Below are 19,118 nucleotides of genomic sequence, written 5' to 3' on the forward strand. Positions count from 1 at the left end.
GTGAGTTGTAGCCACGGGGCTTGATAATTCACGGCTTTTTTTCTCGCAGAGGTTGCTCCTGGCTTGGAGAGGTCAGGAGAATCATTTCAGGGCTGCAGACACGGGGCTGTGATTTTCTTTTTTTGTTCTGGAGTTCATTGCAATGGGACTGATTTGATCGTCTCTTGTCGCCTCGTGCCATACAGAGCTTTTGAAAATAATTAGCTCGTGTTGCTGCTTAATGAGCAAGTCTGAGTGTTGTCCAGCCGAAGCTGGAATTTGAGAAGAGGTCCGATACTTTCAGGGCACTTTTAGATGACCCGGAGCCAACACTTGTTGTTGCTGTGTTGTTGCAAAGCTCGAGTAAAATAGGCTTGGAAAAAAGGACGTCCAGTGAAAATAACATTAAGGGAAGCTGGCGTTGCTCCTGGGATTGAACCGTGGCTTAGCAAGGCACCGGCCACCTCAACTATTGCCGCAATGCCGAGAGCGCTGCAAAAAACGCTGCTTTTTCGCAGGCCACCGGACCCTGTACGTGGGCGCGCAGATGCCACTGGTTAGGCAGAGCCACCGGCATCACCGACGCCACAGCCAGAAGCATCGGGAAGGGGAACGGGAGAAGGAGTCTGCCCCGACAGAGCAGGGCTACCACTGTAAGTCCCACCGCGGCATTCGCTAAACTGGGGGCAACGTGGGCACTGGGGCCTTCTGCAAGCACGTCCCCGTGGCTAGTTTGAGTGAGTTGCTGTTCTTCCGAGGGAAAGTGGCCTTATTGAGCAACACCCTCTTTTTCCCAAGTTTTACTTTCTTTTTTTTTTTTTCTTTTTTTTTTTTCTTTTTTTTTGTTTTTTTAAGTGCAGTTAAATGCATAATGGGTTTAGGCTCGTCTTCCTTAGAGGGATCCTGGCTTTAAAAATGGCAATGTGGGGAAGGAAAGCAGCCCATCCTTATGCAGAGGTGGACCAGATGCTTCTCCTTCTTCACGGCTCTGTGCAAGCCCAGAGAGACGCAGAGGAGAGGGCCCAGCCCAGTGTTTATGGCTGCACTGGTGCTGATGGCCACTTTGCACGTGAGGGTGACAAGCTGTGTTCAGGCGCAGTAACGGGATGGGTCTTTGCCTTCTGCCCCCAGGCTCCCCGTCCCAGCGGGTGCAGTTCATTCTCAGGACCAAGGAGGACGAGCAGCACATCCCTCACCACTTGTTCTCCGAGCTGGATGAGATCTGTGTAAAAGAGGGCCGAGATGCCGAGTGGAAGGAAACGGCAAGGTAAATCCCTGCTGCTTTGGCTGCGGTGGGAGAGGAGTCCCCGCACTGGCAGCGCCCGTGGGCTCTGCTTTCTCCTCTCCAGGACGCGAAGCTTTTGCAGCTGCAGGTGGCGGCACGAGGAGCCTTCTCCTCTTGCCACCCCGTGGCTCTGTCAAAGGGGCTGCAGAGCTGGGGCTGTTTTCGTGCAATGGGGCTGATCGCACCCGATGTCCGCAGGTGGCTGAAGTTTGAGGAGGACGTGGAAGATGGCGGCGAGCGCTGGAGCAAGCCCTACGTTGGCACGCTGTCCTTGCACAGCCTCTCCGAGCTGAGGAGCTGCATCAGCAATGGGTCGGTGCTGCTGGACGTTCGTGCCAACAGCATCGAAGAGATTGCAGGTACCGTGGGCACTGCATCTCTCCGGGAATGGCCGAGCTCAGCTCACCACGGTGCTCTTCACTCCCAAATCAAACCCTGCCCCAATGGCACGTCCTTTTCCAGAAGTGCCACTGTGTTTTTCTCATGAGCTGTTTTTGGATGTAGACTGGGCGTGCAACAGTCGCACTGTTTTTTTATTCCAATATGGGGTCCTTTTGAAAGCAGTTTGTGGAGTTGGAGAAGCCACTAGAGAATATTCTGCAGCCAAAAAGGAGCGTGTGTCAGGGCTTAGCAGGCTGCTCTTAGAAATACGGAGTCTGCGTAAGAGCTGAACCACCTTAAAGGAACTATTTCTTACAAGCTGTTTCCTCGCATTCTTTGTTTTACTTTTGCCTTAACATCCAGCATTTAAGAGTTTTAAGGCAGAGTTTCTCTGGCGATGACCAAGCAGTGTATTTCTGTGGGGAAGATACTTGAAGTAAATTGCAAAAGCCACTTTGGAGAAGTTATCTTTGACTGGCAGCAGGTCTCCATTCAGCCCTTTCAAGGGCTGGAGAAGTCGGAGCCGTTCTTAGCATGTTTCTCCCTGGGCTCAGCAAATTGCACTCGATCAGCACGGGAAACTGGGAACGTCTGTGCTATAGATTGCTTATAATTTGGGTAAACGTGTAGAGTCAGAAAGGCCAGGTCGGGCAAGAAAATTGCATTATTTAGAATGGGAAATATTTATCTTAGCGGAATGATGAATAAGCACTTGGATGATGTTTCTTAGCAAAAGAAAATTCTCGTTTTCACTGCAAAGGCTGAACATTATTAAAAGGCCTTGCTATGCAAGGCTGAGCGGGCATTAGGGTGCAGCCTGTGTGGCACAGCCTTCCCTGGGGGCTTTGGGGGTCGGGACTTGTTGGGGTTTCTGCTCTGATGGCTTTGTTTCCCTTTGCCATCCTCAGATCTGATCCTGGCCCAGCAAGAACAGTCCACGGAGTTTGACGAGCACGTGCGGGCGCAAGTTCGAGAAGTCCTTCTGAGGAAGCACCACCATCAGAACGAGAAGACAACCAACCTTCTCCCCGCTGTCTGCTCGTTTGCTGATGTGAGCAAGAGGCAGTCGGACCTGCACCTCCTCTACAAGCCAGGTGAGGGTTTCTGCAGGGCTGTGGCCCCATTAGACTTGCCCAGGCAAAGGAGAAGCGTCCCAGTTGCTCCTTGTCCATCTTTCTGAGTGTCTTTCTTTTTCCTACCAGCCCAAACAATCACCCCTTGTCCTTCTCCCACCGCTGCGGAAGCTAAAGATGGGGTGACCCGTGAGAGCAGAGCTATGGATTTAAGCAAGGTGAGACACTCGTAGCTTTCTTAACGCCTTTAGGGCCAGATTTGCTCTTGCAGAGTGTGCTGCAGAGCGCTGTGGGCTTTGCTTTTGGGGTAATTGCCTGAAAATCGCTTGTCGTGCCCAGGCGGAGCTGCACTTGATGAAGAAAATTCCCACCGGGGCTGAAGCATCCAACGTGCTCGTAGGAGAGCTGGATTTCCTTCACCAGCCCATCGTGGCATTTGTCCGCCTGAGCCCGGCTGTCCTCCTCTCAGGCATGACGGAAGTTCCCATCCCAACAAGGTGCGAATGAGAAGCGCAAATTTCTTCCGTAAAAAAGACACCCAACCAAACATCAAGTTGCAGGCATCAGTTTGGTGTCCCAAGGGAACAAGGCTAGTGGGAGGGGGAGCAAGCACGTTTCCCCCACCCACGTCTCCTCGCCTTCATTTCTCCATTCCCTGCTGTAGCTTTTAAACCCATCGGCCAATTGTAATGAAAGTTGGCCCCCAAATTACATTTGCCGTCTGTTTTGAAGAATTTCAAATTCATCGCGGCATCGCTGAGCCTACGTGTCCCGTCTTGAGCCACGCTCTGGGCTGGGAGCTGCCAGGGCTTTCCTTGGGTGCTCTTGGAGCAAAGACACCTTCTTCTCTCTCTCATTTTCTTTTTCTTGCCCAGGTTCCTGTTTGTTTTGCTTGGACCAGAAGGAAAAGCCCATCAGTACCATGAGATCGGCAGGTCCATGGCCACTATCATGACGGATGAGGTGCGACAAGATGAGATAGCTCCGGGTCATTTTTGCCTTTCTTCAGCTCTCCCTGTCTCTGAAGTAGTGAGGAAGAGGATTTGCTGTCCCAGCTGCCCGCAGCTCTCCAAATAGCCCAGCCCTCTTTCTCACCCCAAAGCAAACACGCAGATTTGCATCACCCCACATCCTGGAGGCTGAACTCCCGCCCGGGGTGCATCCTGCACCTCATCCTTCTCGCCGGGGTCCCCAGCACGCTGTCCCCAGTGGTGGCATTGCCAGGGCCAGTAAAACTTCTCTTGCTCTTTAAGCAGAAGGGTATGGTGTGCCGTGGGGGACGGGGGCCTCGTGGGGGAGATGATTACAAGTGCCGTGATGCGCAGATTTTTCCTTTTGGGGGAATATTTCCTGCCCTTTCCAGCAGGGAATTTTGGTGAAAAAGCCTTGCGTTTAGCCAAGAGCTTATTGCACTGGTTAGGACATCCGAGCTGGGTTGTCCTCTCACCAGGTTGTCTTCTATTGGCAGGTTTTCCGTGACGTTGCCTATAAAGCCAAGAACGGGGCTGACCTCGTGGCTGGCATCGACGAGTTTCTGGATCAGGTCACGGTCTTGCCGCCAGGAGAGTGGGATCCATCAATCCGAATCGAGCCCCCGAAAAACGTCCCTTCGCAGGTGGGTGCCACATCGGCGGGAGGCATGAGGGGGATGGGCAGGATGGCTGGGGATGCTGTTCAGGGGCCCAAATTCACAAGGTCCCACTCTGACACAGTCACAGAGCCAGACCAGAAGCAAAACAAGCCAGTGGTTACAAGTCCATAGCTTTATCTCACTTCCATTTTAACAGGAAAAAAGGAAGATGCCAGGAGCTCTTGATGACAGTGCTTCTCACAGCACGCTGGAGAAACACAGTGGCCCTGAACTGCAGCGGACGGGAAGGTGGGAGCTGTAATAGTTTGGGGTTTTTTTCTGTTTGCCTCTCAAATCTGAGCATGCACCTTCCCTTCTAGCAGGTCTTTGGGGTTAGCTGGTTCAGTGAAGGGGCTCCACATTGCCAGCTTGGTCCCCTGGGCTGGGCAGGGGGGAGATCTGGGCAGCTGGGCTCAGCCCCAACCATCACCGTTGCACGCAGGTTTTCTTGATTTGGGCTGAAGGAGAGTGCTTCTTTTTAGCCACGAAAGTTACTCTATGCTTGTGATTGCCCTTCTGCAGCAAAGCAAAGTCGACGTGTTCCTCCAAGAGAACAGACTCTCTTCTTTTTCCTTCCTGCAGGCTCTTTGGAGGTTTGACCCTGGACGTGAAGCGGAAAGCCCCGTGGTTCTGGAGCGACTTCCGGGATGGTCTGAGCCTGCAGTGCCTGGCGTCCTTCCTCTTCCTCTACTGTGCCTGCATGTCCCCTGTCATCACCTTTGGGGGACTGCTGGGGGAGGCGACCAATGGCCACATAGTGATCACCTCTCTCTGTTGGGGGGGATGGGGGAGGGTAAAACTCAGGCCAAAGTCCCTGCTGCAGTGAACCGGCTTTGGTTTTTGTTTCTCCCTAACGATTTATTTACTCACGGCCGCCTCTCTTCCCCGGACAGAGTGCCATGGAGTCGCTGCTGGGCGCGTCCATGGCCGGCGTGGTGTATTGCCTCTTTGCCGGCCAACCTCTCACCATCCTCGGCAGCACCGGACCCGTCCTGGTGTTTGAGAAGATCCTCTACAAATTCTGCAAGTAAGGCAGGCTGCCGCAGCTGGGTGCTGCGAGAGCCTTCAGAAGGGGGCAGTGATGGAGAAAAGATGCTTTTCTTTTCTTTTTCTTAGGGGTAGTTGCTAGATTTTAGTGACAGTCCTTTTGTTGCGATGGCTTTGATGGGAGATAAACCACCCTTATTGCCATAAGGTTTATTATTAAGCCCCAGCTTGCTGGCAGCAGGTGACTGGGTGCAAACCCAGCTGGTTTCAGTGTTAGGGCGTCAGGGTGATGTGGGAGAACACCACCTGGCCCAAGAGGGACCTGACCTCAAGCAGCCTCCAAGGTGTTAACACGAGATCCGTGTTAAACAGTGGTAACTAAATAATTGGCCTCTCCTGCTGTGGGTCTACACCCTGCACCACAGCCCCGAGGCTCTCTGTAGTAGTACATGGAAACTGCATTTCCCATCCGCAGCCTTGACACGCTCCAAAATTGCTCCCCGTTTTCCCCAAAGGCAGGCATGGCTCAGGGCCTCTTGCTGGCCTTTCCAGCCTTTGTTTCATTCTGCTTTCCCAGGGAATACACGCTCTCCTATCTGTCTCTGCGGGCGTGCATTGGGCTGTGGACCGCCTTCTTGTGCATAGTGCTGGTGGCCACCGACGCCAGCTGTTTGGTGTGCTACGTCACCCGCTTCACGGAAGAAGCCTTTGCCTCCCTCATCTGCATCATCTTCATCTACGAGGCTCTGGAGAAGCTGAGTCACCTGCGAGACACCTACCCTGTGCACATGCACAGCAAGCTGGACTTCCTCACCAGCTACTAGTGGGTTTTTTTCCCCCTGAGAAAGCTGCTGCCCCTTGGCAGGAGCTCCGGGCTGCACCTCCATCACCTTTCCCTTACCCCTGTCTTGGCTTCTCTCCTCCCAGCTGTAAGTGTGAGGCACCGACCCATCCCAGCAACGAAACGCTGCGTTTCTGGGCGAGCAACAAGATCAACGTGTCTGGCATCGCCTGGGAAAACCTCACGGTGACCGTAAGTGCCCCGAGCCACTGCTTCCTCGTGCCGCGTCCATGGGGTCCAGGGGCATTTGCCTGGTGCAAAAGTCAGAGCCCTTCAGGGAATGATGGGCTTCAAACTGTGCTAGTGCTGCTCGGAAAAGTCCTTGCCTAAATGTAGCGTGTGGTTTTAAGCCGCTTGGTCCTGGGGAGGAGAGTCCACCTTGTCCAGTCTACCCCAACGTTGTGGGTAGCAAGTGTCCCCGTCAAGCCTGTTGCAGGACAGTATTTCTGACTGGGAGGAAGGTTAAGTAGTGGGTGGTTTGATTATTGTAGAAGTTGTAGGACTTAAGTTCATGCTTGAAAGGTAGTAGCTGGCCTCCTTAATGGGTTCCTAGTAACTCCAGGCCTTGCTTTCTCGTTCAGTGCTGTCTGTAGGTACGTGCATAAATTTGCTTGTCTGAGCAGCCTCTCAGGCTGTTGTTGCCGGAAGCAGAGCCCGGGCCTAGGGCAGCAGGCTCTTATGGTGGCCTTCATCCCCTCTTGGCCAGGTTCTGCAAGACCTCCCCTGGGGAGGGACGATCTGTCTCTTCTCCTCCTTTCCTACCATGGTTGTCTTTAGCCCTCCTTCCCTCTTCCCTCTCTCTCTATCCCCAAGAGTTTCCAGTGTTTCCTTCCCCTCTGGTGTCTTCTTTAGCCACGATTGCTCGAATGGCAGGCAGAGGATGTGCCAAGGGTGCGTGGTATGGTGTGCCCTCACATCTCATTTCTCCGCTGTGTAGTTCAATGTGTCACTTGTTCAGCTGCTGCTGCTCATTAAATATAAATCTCTATTGGCAGGAGCAGTTACAGGGTCGTGGATCTTGGACCAAGATCCTCAAAACCCCCTAGCTATGCGAGGTTTCCCTGCCGCACGTGCACTGCCTTTGTGTCCTGACGCTCTGTTTCTCCAGGAATGTCGGTATTTGCGTGGGGAGTTTCAAGGACCTGCCTGTGGACGCGACGGCCCCTACACCCCTGACGTGTTCTTCTGGTGCTGCATCCTCTTCTTCGCCACCTTTGCCCTGTCAAGCTTCTTGAAGAAGTTTAAAACCAGCCGCTACTTTCCAACCAGAGTAAGTAGAAGATGGTGGCCAGTGTCCATCTCCACACTCATTTCCCAAAATGGCTTTCCTGGAGCACTAAGCAGTATTTGCCCTGCCTTGGTCAAGCTGGGAAACGTTGGCCTTGCAGGCCAAGCTCTCCAAGAGCTTGGATGTCCCGCACTCATTTCCATGAGTGCAAAATCATCGTAGCATTTCCCACATGCCTCGTGACCTGCCCCAGATTGAAGATTTTGGGGGGTTGATTTATTTTATTTTTATTTTTTTTTCTCCTCAGGTAGTAGGAAGTCAGGTTTCCCAAAGTTTTGGGGGTTGGGGTTGGGGGATTTTTTCCCTACCTTCTGTGCATTATGTGCTCGAGCGGAAAGTAGATTCGAATGAGGAGCTTCCTTTTGAGGACTAAAGGATGCCTCAGTGCCTTGTTGCCATTGTAGCTGTGAGTGTAGCTGTAGTGTCAGACATGTGTTTTCTTATTTTTAATATTATTATTATTATTTTTAGGTTTTGACTTAAACCAACCCTTGTCGGCCTAATTAAGCTTTTTTTATTGTCTGACCCCAGATCTCACAGGGACAAACACAGCAGCAGTATCTAAGCAAGGGATCAGGCTGCATGTGCTCAGAGGGGTGGTGGGATTTGGTTAAGCAGCCTTAATGTTGTGGATGTCTGCAACTCTTGCATCTCGCGTTACGGCCCTGTTTGCCATGCCCCTCTCACCTCTGGTTTCTCGCCCCAGGTACGGTCCACAGTGAGCGACTTTGCTGTTTTCCTCACCATCGTCATCATGGTGCTCCTTGACTTTGTGGTTGGGATCCCATCGCCGAAGCTCCAGGTCCCCCATGCGTTCAAGGTAACGGGATGTTTTGGCACGTGGGGGTGCCACAAGGTGATGCCGGGGCAGGGCAGGGCTGAGTCTGGAGGAGATGCTGGTGGTGTGACCATCTCCTCTTCCACCTCCAAGTGCCTTGCTTCCTCCTGGAAACGAGAAGATGGCCCCAAAACTAGATACCTACAGGGGAAGTATCTAGAGGTGCTTGCAAAGAGGAGACTGGCACTGCTGAAGCCCCCGGGAGAGGGGGACATGAAGCCAGGGCTGGGAGGTGCTCTGACACAGGGAGGGAGGGGAAAATGAAAGCCAGTGGAGTGCCTGGGCTGGGAGACGATGCTGATGCGTGGGCTTTGTTGCAGCCTACCAGAGACGACCGTGGGTGGTTCATCAACCCCATAGGACCCAACCCTTGGTGGACGGTGTTGGCTGCGCTCATCCCAGCTCTGCTCTGCACCATCTTGATATTTATGGACCAGCAGATCAGTGCCGTTATTGTGAACAGGAAGGAGCACAAGCTGAAGGTAAGGGCCTGTGAGGGATGACCCCAGCCCCTTCTGGGCTGCAGGTCTGGGGAGAAGCTCTTATTCCCGATGCTTTCTGAAGGCATTGGTTTGGGACAAGGTCAGGCTGCGTGGCAGGATGCTCTCCTGGATTAACGATGATGCAGGGGGCAAGTGACAGGGCAGTTCAGATGAGCAACCTTTTGGAGGAGCAAATTAATCTTGGAGCAATAGAGAAGTGCGTTTTTGTTTTAAAATGGCAGCAGCAGCAGGTGCGGGGAATGAATTGTTTTGATGCGCTGCCAGGGATAACTCAGAGTCACACCTTCCTCGCAAGTGGTAGAATTTTCTTTATGAGTGGAAAAAAGGTTTTGGTGGTTTTGGGTTGTGGGTTGTTGTTTTTTGGAGAAGTATTTATCGCACAAGCTCTGCATATCCATTGTTTCTGAACTCCTGCCAGATTTTCATGCCACGTGCTTGTGCAAAGCCTGCATACACGCTTGCTTGTTTCCATTTCTTGTTTTGAATTCTGAAGAAGTTGACTTGTGCTCGAGCAGGGTTTGAGTCTGACTTGCGACGTTATCCTTGCTCTTGTGCTATGGGATGCTCTGTTTCTTGTTTTCCTGCCTGCAGAAAGGATGCGGGTACCACCTGGACCTTTTTGTGGTGGCCGTGATGCTCGGGGTGTGCTCTGTGATGGGGCTGCCCTGGTTTGTGGCTGCGACCGTCCTGTCCATCACCCACGTGAATAGCCTCAAAGTAGAGTCTGACTGCTCAGCTCCAGGAGAACAACCCAAGTTTCTGGGGATACGAGAGCAGAGAGTCACTGGCTTGCTGATCTTTGTGCTCATGGGCTGCTCCGTCTTCTTCACTTCTGTGTTAAAGGTGAGAGGAAAATGCAAACCACCCAACAACCGCGAGCTTGTTGGAGGTTACAGCAAAACAGTCCCCTCTCTGCAGGCCTGAGTAGTTAGTTGTGGAGCGGAGGAGGAGGAGGTGATCCCAACCCTTGGGGCTTGACCCACGGTGGGAACCAGCCTCGGTTAGGCTTTGCAGCCCTTCAGGCCCCCGTTTGGTGTGCTCGAGGCGAGCAAGCAACGCAACTGCTTGAATTTTTGGGTGTCTTTCAGGCCCGCCCATGTTTATGGGTTACAGTTGAGCATATTCAGACCAGCACATCTGCTGTCTTTCAAACAGGCAGCCCTTTAGTGGCTGCAATTTGCTCCCCAAATGCCCGGGAGCAGCCATTCCCAGGAGCTAAACACACTGAGGTCATCCCCGTGGGCTTCCTTGAACGTTCCTCCCACAAAGTAATCTTGTCTCTAGGCTAAAAGGAGGCCTGTGGCCTTTGCCTGTTGCCCCAAGAATAGGCAGAAGTGTTTCTTCTACCGCCAGAGAATGCGGCATAGGGTAGCACGGGTGAAATCGCCTGTTTTCCTCCAACCTTTCTGGAAAATAGGATTATTCTGAGGAGAGGTAACTCCCAAGTTCAGCCTAAAGCAGAGCCTTAGCTCACTCGTGCGCACAAAATGGCAAAAAAATGGTTAAAATCTGACCCATCTCTAAGCCTGAATGGAAGCTGGAAAGCTTCAAGCAATTTTAGGCAGTGCCTGTGGAAGAGGGTGGTAATACTGAAAATGCAATACAGAAAAAGAAACGATTGCATTCTTACTTTTTTTTTTCTTTCCCCCCCCCAGTTTATACCAATGCCTGTGCTTTATGGCGTCTTTCTCTACATGGGTGTGTCGTCACTCAGAGGAATTCAGGTACGGACTCTTTTACAGCGTGCAGCATGTTGGCTCCCTGGTATTTTGTCTCTGTAGCAGCAGGGAAAAAAGCAGTGGCATGGGAAAAACTTCTCGCAGAGCAAGCAATGAAACTCTTTTGTGTAAAAAAGAGATTGGTGGAGGTACAGGAGGTATATGGGGCTGGGAGGACCAGGCAAGTTCAGCGCTCTCTGTTGCAGGGTTTAGGGCAGGTCAGTGTTTGGTTACGTGAAAAGCGGGGGAATTTGGTGCAAAGGGAAGGCAGTTTCTACCACTGGTGGAAATCCTCGCGGGGGGATTCAGTGGGCCGAGAAATGCTAATAATGGAATGGCATGGAATAGTTGCCGTTTGGTGGGCAGCTCTCAGGGCCAAGCCGGTTTATAGATGGAGCGAAGGGAAAATGGGTGCTGCTCCCAGGAGGAATGCGGTGGGATCCAGGATTTCTGACGGCAAGCGAGATGCTGCAAAGTGCCTCCACGTCTCGAGAGGGCCAGAAACTTGCCGCAGTCCCAAGGTGGCAACCTTTCCCTTTTATTTCGCAGTTCTTTGATCGCTTGAAGCTGTTTTGGATGCCGGCGAAACACCAGCCGGATTTCATCTACCTGCGGCACGTGCCCTTGCGAAAGGTGCATTTCTTCACGGCGATCCAGCTGACCTGCCTCGTCCTGCTCTGGACCATCAAGGTGTCCCGTGCCGCCATCATCTTTCCCATGATGGTAAGAGCTGCCACCGCTCAGCAGCGGGGTGTTTGCAGTGTTGGAGTGAGAGGTGGCATCGTCTCTGAGCTCACCGCATCTTCCCTCTTATTCATGAAGGTTTTGGCTCTCGTCTTTGTCCGGAAAGCGATGGATTTCTGCTTCTCAAAGCGAGAGCTCAGCTTTCTGGATGACCTTATGCCAGAAAGGAAGAAGAAGTTGGACGATGCCAGAAATGAAGCCGGAGAAGAAGAAGAGGTAAGGCTTGCTGTGTCCTCGGGGCTGGACATCTCCGTGTGGCTGTGAGATTGCCTGTTTCTCTTACAGCTTGTCTGGAAATGTTGGGGGAAGATCAGCACTCAATCGAAATAGATCCCAATAGCCTGTAACCTTTGTAACCTTTGTTTCCTCAAGTAGCAGTGAGCTGAACGCTTGAATACAGGTGTAATTTTTAAAACGAGTCGTTTTTCACAAAGGTCATTATCATTATGATGATTATTATTAGATGCTGCTGCTGCTGCTGCTGCTGCTGGCAAGACTTGCTCATAATCGTGTTTTGAACACACAGTCCCCCTGCCCCGAAATCTTTGGAGTGAACGGTTTCTTCCCTGCTGCACTAATACCTATAGCTGCCAAGGGGCAGAAGCGGAGGGCAGACTGCTAAGTTTGTGCTGGGCATTCAGCTTATCTCCACTTTGATCAAAGACAGAGAACGTGATTTGTCCCTTTTTTACATCAGGAGTCCAGGAGGGTGATGGAAGCTGCTGCTGCTGCAAGTTCAGTTCAGCTGAACGTGGGGAAGACCAGTGATGTGGATATCCCAAAGCAAAGCAGTGACAGGTAAAGCTCCACCAAGCGCCAGGACCCCCGGCAAGATTAGCTTGAAGGTGTTTGGCAGAGTTTTCTCCACTTGCCTCTTTGTGGGGCATCCCACAGAAACCAGCAGGCAGCTTGGTGGGAAAACCAAATTTGGGGGCAGGGCTGCAGGAAGTGATTGCAGGGCTCTGACCGCAAGCAGAGTGGCTGCAGCACTCGTGTTTGACCCTCAAACCTTGCCTCATCAGTGCCTTTACGGTAGCTGGAGATCCTCATACTTAACACATGAGGAGTTGCAGGCGTGATCTGTACCAGCAGTGGCTTAGGAACCTGGACCGGGGCTAAGCCCCAGCAAGAGCCTTTGCACAGAGCTGTTGCTCTGCAGCTCCCGGGCTTGCCTCCCAAAACTCCTCATCCAGCAAAATCCCCCACACTTATGCGGAGCTTTGATTCTCGGGGCTCCGCTGTTCCTCTTGCTGATGCTAATGCTCTTGGTGGCATCAGTTCCCATAATCACGGATTGCTGTGTAAAATATTTATTGCAGGACTGATCCTTCTGAGATTGTTATCCTGGATGAAATGTCACAAATGACCGTATGGAAGGCTCTCACTTTGAAGACAGAAACCCTTTGAATCCAGGGAGGAAAAAGGTAAAGGATTGCACGTGAACGTGACCGTGCTACTCTGCAAGCGACGGCGCACGCCTACGCTTTTCCCACGCTTTGGCCGGCAAGGCTGAGCAAACGGCCTGTCCCTGGGAACAGGCATTGTGGACCGTGGCATGTAAACCAGCTCCTCTCTGCTGGGGTGGTCCCCCAAACAGGGCTGAATCAGCAGCAGCTGGCAGGTCTTCCACTGATGATGCTCTCCCTCTTTTTCTCTTCCCTTCGCCTTTCCCCACTCCCGCTTTTCACGTTTAGGAATCTTGACTTTGAAGGAGAGGAGTGAGAGCGTGACTCGGGGATGTGCCAACGCAGACAGAGGGAGAAAGCGCTTTGTTTCAGTTGGAGGATTCCCATTAAAGCCATGCAGATGTTTTCAGTTATCCTTGGTGTGCTTCAGGCATTCAGTATCTCTAGACCAGCAAGCTGAGGTGAAGGTCACAGTCAAGGGGAGTTTGGTGGTGTTAAGTCTGTGTGCGTACGTGCGTGTGGGGGTGTGGGTTTGTAGTGGTAGAGGGACTGCTACTGCTTTATCATTCAGTGCTCTTCTTTTAATACCTAATTCCTCCTCTTTTTTTTCCCCCTCTTTTTTCCAAATGTAAACTGGGAATGTCCAAAATAATTTTCTGTTATAGTTGATGCATTCTCCACTTTCTTCTTGATCATGACCGGGTTTTTGGTCTGGTTTGGGGTCCTGGCTTTAATTCACTCTTATGTCTCTTACTGGTACGAGAGGGATGCCCTCTGCAGCAGGGCAGCATAGAGAGCGTCCGAGCAGTTGGCCTAAGGTGAAAGAAAACATTTGCTCCCTGTGCTCCAGTTTTACCTCTCTTGGTTGGTTTGGTTTTGGGTTTGTTTTTTTTGCTTTGGCTCTGCCATCAGCCTGGGAGCTGCAAAATGCAGAACTGCCACCTTCTTGTCCCTTGGCTGTAAACTGCATCTAAGGGAGCACTTCAGGTATTTGATTTTGAATACACTGTATGGTCACAGGAGTGGCCAGATGAGACCTGGGGCTCTGTGTCCCTGGGCTGCTCCCTCTGTTGTTCCTCCACTTTCCTTCTGTATTGGATCTGGCTGAGTTGGAGTTCCTTTACCCCACAGCAGCCCTCGTAGTGCTGTGCTCTGTACTGGTAGCTAGAAAGCTGTTGATAACACAGCAGTGTTTTGGCCATGGCTGAGCGGTGCTGGCACAGCATCAAGGCTGTCTCTCTAACATTCCCCCGTCTCCAGTAGGCTGGGGGTGGGCAAGATCTTGGGAGGCGACGTAGCCAGGAAGAAGAGGCATCTAGGTAGCAAGTAAATCTTAGGTCCCTTCAGATGCTGGGGACCCTGCGTTCATGCAGCATTGGGCAGACCCCAGATGGATTTTCCCTTGGCACGCTTTACGGTGGAGAAGCGGAGAAGTTCCTCCTTTTGGTCATTCACGGTATTATGCAACTTTTCTTAGAAGAAAACACCTCTGTGCGTAAAGGATGTTCACACGCGGACTTCTCGCTGCACTTTAGGTAACGGCAGGGCCGCGCAGGTGGCGTAATCGCTGGTACCAAGCAGGAGCTGCCTGGAGGCTCCTCTGTTACAGTCAACCAGCTCCGTTTATCCTGCGGCCAAGGGACATGTGTAGGGACGCAGCCTGAAGGCCACGCTGCACGTACAGCGCAGCACAGACCTGCACCCGCTCAGGGTAACTGTTAGGTGGATCCCTAACTCCTGGAGGTACAGTGATCTCCCAGTCAGGATCTCTGCACCAGGCTGTGAAACTGCACGGTAACTCGGGAACCGGAGAAGGTCCAGATCTGGAGGGGATGGTTAACCACAGGGCCTCACGTTGAACCTCCTCTAAGCTCGTCCTGTGCTTACAGGGTTCTCGAGCTTCTCGGGCATCTCCCAGACTGGCCGGTTACTGCCAGCTCCCTCGTTCCTACGTTCCCCTCCCTGCCTGCCTGCCCCACTTTGGCCCCTGCAGCAGCACTCAGCTGAGCACCCTCCGTTGCTCCTGGGGAAAGAGCGTCCTCCTTGCTCTCCGTGGCGTTCCCCCAGCACACGGTGCTGTAGCAAGGACAAGGCAGTCAGATACAGACACAGCCTGTTGAACAGAGCGTCCTGCACGCAGTGCTTCCGATAGAGCAGCTCAGGAGCAAGGAGGTGAGCTGGGTGTGCTGCCTCTCACAAAGAGCATTCTACATCGGCGACCTTCCCCGTTGGACCCTCTGCAGCCTCTCTTTTTCCCGGTGTTGTAGGTGTTAGGTTGTGTGGTTAAAGGTTCATCTCCACAAACGCAGAGGAGGACAAAGGAGCAATGGCAGGCAGGGGAACCCCAGTGACCTAGGCAGAGGCAAGGGAGCACCCTGCTGTGGCTTTTGCCAGGGCTGTCACAGGAGAGGGCTCGACCACATTGCCTGGGTATGAGGCTCACCAGACAAGTATTGACTCTCCCTTGCTCACTTCACAGACTGACGGGGGGAATGCGCTTCTGTGGCCATGCCCTGCCTCTGAAGCCCGGCCGTAGACAAAAAACCGGCTCAAACTGTGAAGGTTACCAGGCAACACGTGACTGGGTGCACGTGTGCGGCAAGGTCTGTGCGTGTGAATGTCTGAAACTGAGTTCTGAGCTGTCAAGCAGAAGCCTGCTTCTTGCTACACGCAGCCAGCGTGGGCTGGTTGTAAATTTGGGTAACACCTGGAATAATCAAAAGTGGCGTGTCCCGAATCCTACAGTTAGTAAAGAGCTAGGAGAGAGAAGCCTTAATTTGGAGGCTGATCAGGCATTGTACTGCTCACATAGACAGATTAGGAAAACTGGGGGCGTGGGGTTCCAGAAAGAAGAGGTGGTGTCAAAAAGAAGGGTTCCCAGAAAGAAGAAGGGATCTTGAAGAGAAGCAAGGGACCCAGGAAGGAAAAGGTGAAGATCCTGGCTGGAGGAAATATCCTGGAAGTGGCGGAAGATCTTGGAGACCAGAGAGCCGCGTGGAGACAAGTGCCAGGGGATGCCCAGGGACCTTGACCAGCACCCTGCGAAACTGGTAAGGGCAAGCAGCTGCACAGCAGGAACCAAGGTGACGTTCTGCCTGACCTTCCCGGACCTGCAGTAGCTGGGATAGGGGAGTTGGATCAAGCAACTGCAGGATTCAGTAGGAATGCATTTCACGAAGGTAAAGAGGACACAGCAGTGGCTTGGAAATGCTGGTTGGTTTAATGGTAAAACTGGAATTATTCTGTGAACTGTGCATTCCTTTTAATATGGACTTAATTTAAAATAGCTGCTTTGAAGTTGTTCTGACTTCACCTTAATCGACACCTGCAATCTTCATCATTTTATCTCCTCCAACAGCCAAACCATACCCTGCCCCTCCCCACCCCCTGCAAAAAAAACCCCAAAACCAACCCAGGAAAAGAAAGACTTCAAGGGCAAGCTAGGCAGCAAAGTTGTGCGAGATTGGTCAAACTGCTCAAAGTTTGCCGAGAGATTGGAGCTTGCAATTCAGATGTACGTCGCTCAGCGTGGGGAGGGTAGTACGCACCTTTCACTGGAGTCAGAGGGAAAAACGGGGAGAAGGGAGCTGCAGCGTAAAGAGTAAAGGACCTGACATTCTTAGGAAAACTCTCCTTTTTCTTTCCTTTTCCTTGCTCCTTCGCTTCCAGATCTCCGTGGTCGCAGTTTGTGCTGCCTCACCTCCAGCACAGCGTGCAGAATGAAACGACGGTCACAGAATTCGTCCTCCTGGGGTTCTGCAGCACCCCAGCCCTGCAGCGCTGCCTCTTTGGCCTTTTCTCTGCCCTCTGCTCTGCCACTCTGATGGGAAACGCACTTGTCTTTCTGCTTATCTGCCCGGACTACTGCCTCCACAGCCCCATGTACTTCTTCCTCTGCCACCTCTCCATCGCGGACATCTGCTACGCCTCCAGCAATGTCCCCCATATGCTAAGGAGCCTCCTTGGACAAGGCAGAACCCCCTCCTTTGCTGGGTGTGGGGCACAGAGCCATCTTTATTTAATCTTTGCACTTAGAGCGTGCGTGCTGCTGGCCGTCATGTCTCATGTTCGCTACGTGGCAATCTGCCGTCCCCCGCGCTATGCCCTCATCGTGATCTGGAGGCTGCGCCTCACCCTTGCCACATTTCTGTGGGCTTTGGCGTTCGTATTTGGTACACTGCAAGCCTCTCTGGCTTTACACCTGCCTTTCTGTGGCCCCTGCGAGGTTGTCCACTTCTCCTGTGAAATTCTTGCTGTCTCAAAGCTGGCCTGCCCTGCCGCTCCTGCCAATAAAGTCCTGATCTTTGCTGTTTGTGTGTGCTTCTTCCTCTTCCCTTTAGCCTTAATCCTGATTTGCTCCCTGGACAGCCTGGCCACCGATCTGCGCATCCGCTCTGTGCCAGGATGGCACGAAACCACCTCCACGTGTGGCTCCCACCCGACCGTGGTGGGTGTCTTTTATGGAAACGCCATCTTCGTGTACGCGGGGCCCGGGAGCGGTAACTCCTCTGGGAGGGAGAAAGTTCTTTCCCTTTTCTACAGTCTCGTCAGCCCCAGTTTGAACCCCGTCATTGACAGTCGGAGGAACAAGCAGGTGAAGGAAGCCTTGCTGAAGCTTCAGAGAAGGAAGAGGGTCTTTCATTCCGTCTAGCTGGCGCTCTAGGCTTTCACCTGTCTCCTGTCTTTCTGCTCTGTCTTCTTGAGCTCTTGGGGAATGTTAAGTGGTTAAAACGTAACACAACACATGGGTATTCAAATGCATTTGTCTCTTGTTTCTCTGTGCAGTCTGATGAATATCATGACACAAAATGACTCATTCCTTGTATTGCAAATAACTAATTCTTGTTCCTCAGATGCAGCCGTCCTAGACAGGTAGTATGTTTCACCGGAACTGTTGACCCAAGTGGAAAAAACAGTCTTCTCGGTTCTAGCTAGCAGTCAGGATAAACTACTGTGTAGCAGGGTTTTTTTCTGAATCTACCCATTGATCCAATAAGATATTCTTTTTCCTTACCGTATTTGTACCTCTTGTTATCCTCAGGATGCTAGAGCTTCAGCTCTACTGTTAGAAAGAAAAAGAGAGAAAACATGATGCTGCTAATGGGCTTTGCCTCTCAGGAGGGTGAACGAGCCTGTGAAGGGTTTTCTTTCTGCACACTTTTGAGCCTGACACCTCTCATGCAGGAATGTTCTCTATTCTGGAGAGTTTTTGCTCAAAGCAGAGCTGGCTTCTGCCCAGGCACTAAGTTTTCCAAGCGGGAAGGGTCTAGGGGTGCGTGGCTTTAAATAGCTGCCTGGATCCGCATCATAGCTTGTGATTTCATAATGGTCCCTATTGTGTCTCTGGAGTTGGTGCACACTGGGTGCCACTTAGCTCCTCCCGTGAGGGCTACTCCATCAGTCCCTGGGGAATCGGGCCCCTGACTGACCTGGAGGTTCAGTTGTCCCCAAAACCCAGTGACTGACGTGAGGATGAACCCAAACGGGCGTTACAAAATGACACTTCTGGAAGAGTTACAGGTAGCGCGGCCGGGGCTCAAAAGTGCAGTTTTGTGGGTTGGGGTTTTTTTTTCCATTTTGGAAATCACTTTTTTAGACAGGAACCTCAAGAACAAAGCGGGAGGTGGGTTTTTTTTTTGTCTGAAACACTCATCCCTCTCCTGCTGTATTAAATACGTCCAGACTCTCGTGTTATACAGTACAGGTGATGTTATGGGCTGTTTTATTTGCGTATGGGAAGAAAAACCTCCTACAAGTCCGTGGTTTTAGGGCTGTGCCTGAAGGAGGAGGAGGCACGCAGAGGCGTGATGGCTCGTGGACTCGCGTGGATGCAGGGGTGGGTGATGTCTGGGACGACGTAAGGGAGCTCTCCACCCCCAGCCCCAACTTTTCCCTTCTTGTCATTGCTAAACAGAGACATGACGAGGAGGCAGTGATTGACCGGGGAAGAAGGAGCAACGCTGTCAGTATTTGCTATGAGAAGGAGGAGTTGGAAGGTGAGTCTCTGCTGAGATCCTGGTGGAGGAGCCACTAGCCCAGCGCGTTTTCCCATTGCACAAAGTCTCTCCAGTGTGCCTTGTTGGGTGTCAAATCATGTGCAGCGAAACGTGCCGCGCTTCTCAATAAAGCAACACAGTTATTGTCACATTTTTTACTATTATGGCTTTTTAAACGGAGGGAAAAAGCCTCCCGGGAGGCCACGGTGTGAGTTGTAGCCACGGGGCTTGATAATTCACGGCTTTTTTTCTCGCAGAGGTTGCTCCTGGCTTGGAGAGGTCAGGAGAATCATTTCAGGGCTGCAGACACGGGGCTGTGATTTTCTTTTTTTGTTCTGGAGTTCATTGCAATGGGACTGATTTGATCGTCTCTTGTCGCCTCGTGCCATACAGAGCTTTTGAAAATAATTAGCTCGTGTTGCTGCTTAATGAGCAAGTCTGAGTGTTGT

General features: G+C 52.0%; 1 protein-coding gene across 1 annotated transcript; it reads left to right on the plus strand.

The window, feature by feature from the left end:
* The first annotated feature begins 503 nt into the window (after positions 1–503).
* LOC126036788 (electroneutral sodium bicarbonate exchanger 1-like) lies at positions 504–12,686 on the plus strand. The gene is made up of 22 exons (XM_049796986.1): positions 504–632; positions 1,111–1,246; positions 1,463–1,623; positions 2,554–2,811; positions 2,890–2,936; positions 3,058–3,215; positions 3,594–3,681; positions 4,187–4,333; positions 4,506–4,597; positions 4,931–5,105; positions 5,242–5,375; positions 5,913–6,158; positions 6,263–6,368; positions 7,285–7,446; positions 8,171–8,284; positions 8,623–8,784; positions 9,397–9,648; positions 10,461–10,529; positions 11,073–11,246; positions 11,346–11,483; positions 11,965–12,065; positions 12,587–12,686. The coding sequence occupies exons 1-22, from the start codon at positions 527–529 to the stop codon at positions 12,672–12,674; spliced, it is 3,114 nt and encodes a 1,037-aa protein (XP_049652943.1). The 5' UTR covers positions 504–526; the 3' UTR covers positions 12,675–12,686.
* Positions 12,687–19,118: the final 6,432 nt, after the last annotated feature.

Source organism: Accipiter gentilis, unplaced genomic scaffold (genome assembly GCF_929443795.1).
Source record: "Accipiter gentilis unplaced genomic scaffold, bAccGen1.1, whole genome shotgun sequence".
In the NCBI taxonomy this organism is placed as follows: Eukaryota; Metazoa; Chordata; class Aves; order Accipitriformes; family Accipitridae; genus Astur; species Astur gentilis.

Excerpts from the sequence above, each read along its gene's own strand:
- LOC126036788 (XM_049796986.1), top strand. The coding sequence starts at position 527 with ATGCCACTGGTTAGGCAGAGCCACCGGCATCACCGACGCCACAGCCAG. Across the intron at positions 633-1,110 it reads GACAGAGCAGGGCTACCACT|GCTCCCCGTCCCAGCGGGTG; the intron begins GTAAGTCCCACC and ends TTCTGCCCCCAG. Across the intron at positions 11,484-11,964 it reads AAGCCGGAGAAGAAGAAGAG|GAGTCCAGGAGGGTGATGGA; the intron begins GTAAGGCTTGCT and ends TTTTTACATCAG.